Consider the following 776-nt stretch of genomic DNA (forward strand, 5'->3'; position numbering starts at 1 on the left):
CGCGGGGTGCTTAGGGCTGCCAGCCCCGCTTGCTCCCGTGGGGTGCAAGCCCGGGCTGTGTTCAGCGGGTGCATGCCCGAAGGGTGCAGGCCCAGGCTGGTTTTAGAGGGTGCATGCGTAGGGGTGCATGCTTAGGGGAGCAAGCCCAGGCTGGTTTTAGGGGGCGCATTGCAAGGGGATGTCCCCAGGGGCTGCAAGCCCAGGCTGTCCGAGGGGGTGCATGCTTAGGGGAGCAAGCCCAGGCTGGTTTTAGGGGGTGCATTGCAAGGTGATGTCCCCAGGGGTGCAAGTCCAGGCTGTCCTGAGCGGGGGGTGCCCAGCTGTCCTGGTGCAGGAGCGTGGGTGGCCCAGACAGCRCTGGCTGGAGGGATGTCCCCAACGTGGGGGTGCCGGTGCCCCATGGGGCTGCCGCTGAGCRTGCCCCGTGGCAGGCGGTGATGGGGGTGCAGGTGGTGCTGAGCCTGCTGGCCGCGAGCGTCATGCAGAAGCTGGCCCCGCACTGCTCCTTCGCGCGCTGGCTGCTCTGCAACGGCAGGTACGTGTCCCCYGCCGCGTCCCCGCGGCCGCCACCAGCCCGGCCCTGCGGCTGCTTCCCCAGCGCTGAGGCGGCCGCGCTCCCCGCAGCCTGCACCGCTACAAGCACCCGTCGGACGAGGAGCTCTGCGCCCTGGCGGGCAAGCAGCGGCCCAAGGGCAAGCGCGACAGGTCAGCACGGGCCCCCGGGGGAGCAGGGCGAGCTCCCGGCTGCACCGAGCGCGCGCTGAGTGTGCACCGAG

At 71.0% G+C, this 776-nt stretch overlaps 1 protein-coding gene across 1 annotated transcript in view; it reads left to right on the forward strand.

Annotated features, from left to right (window-relative positions):
* The first annotated feature begins 432 nt into the window (after nucleotides 1–432).
* The window catches only part of TMEM161A (transmembrane protein 161A), a 3,154-nt gene continuing 2,810 nt past the window's right edge, over nucleotides 433–776 (forward strand). The window contains exons 1-2 of the mRNA XM_026038799.1: nucleotides 433–535; nucleotides 625–705. Coding sequence (XP_025894584.1) covers nucleotides 438–535; nucleotides 625–705 — 179 coding nt within the window. The 5' untranslated portion in view covers nucleotides 433–437. The remainder of the gene's footprint in view (nucleotides 536–624; nucleotides 706–776) is intronic.

The sequence above is a fragment of the Nothoprocta perdicaria genome, unplaced genomic scaffold (genome assembly GCF_003342845.1).
Source record: "Nothoprocta perdicaria isolate Ctin4 unplaced genomic scaffold, notPer1 scaffold_218, whole genome shotgun sequence".
Lineage (NCBI taxonomy): Eukaryota > Metazoa > Chordata > Aves > Tinamiformes > Tinamidae > Nothoprocta > Nothoprocta perdicaria.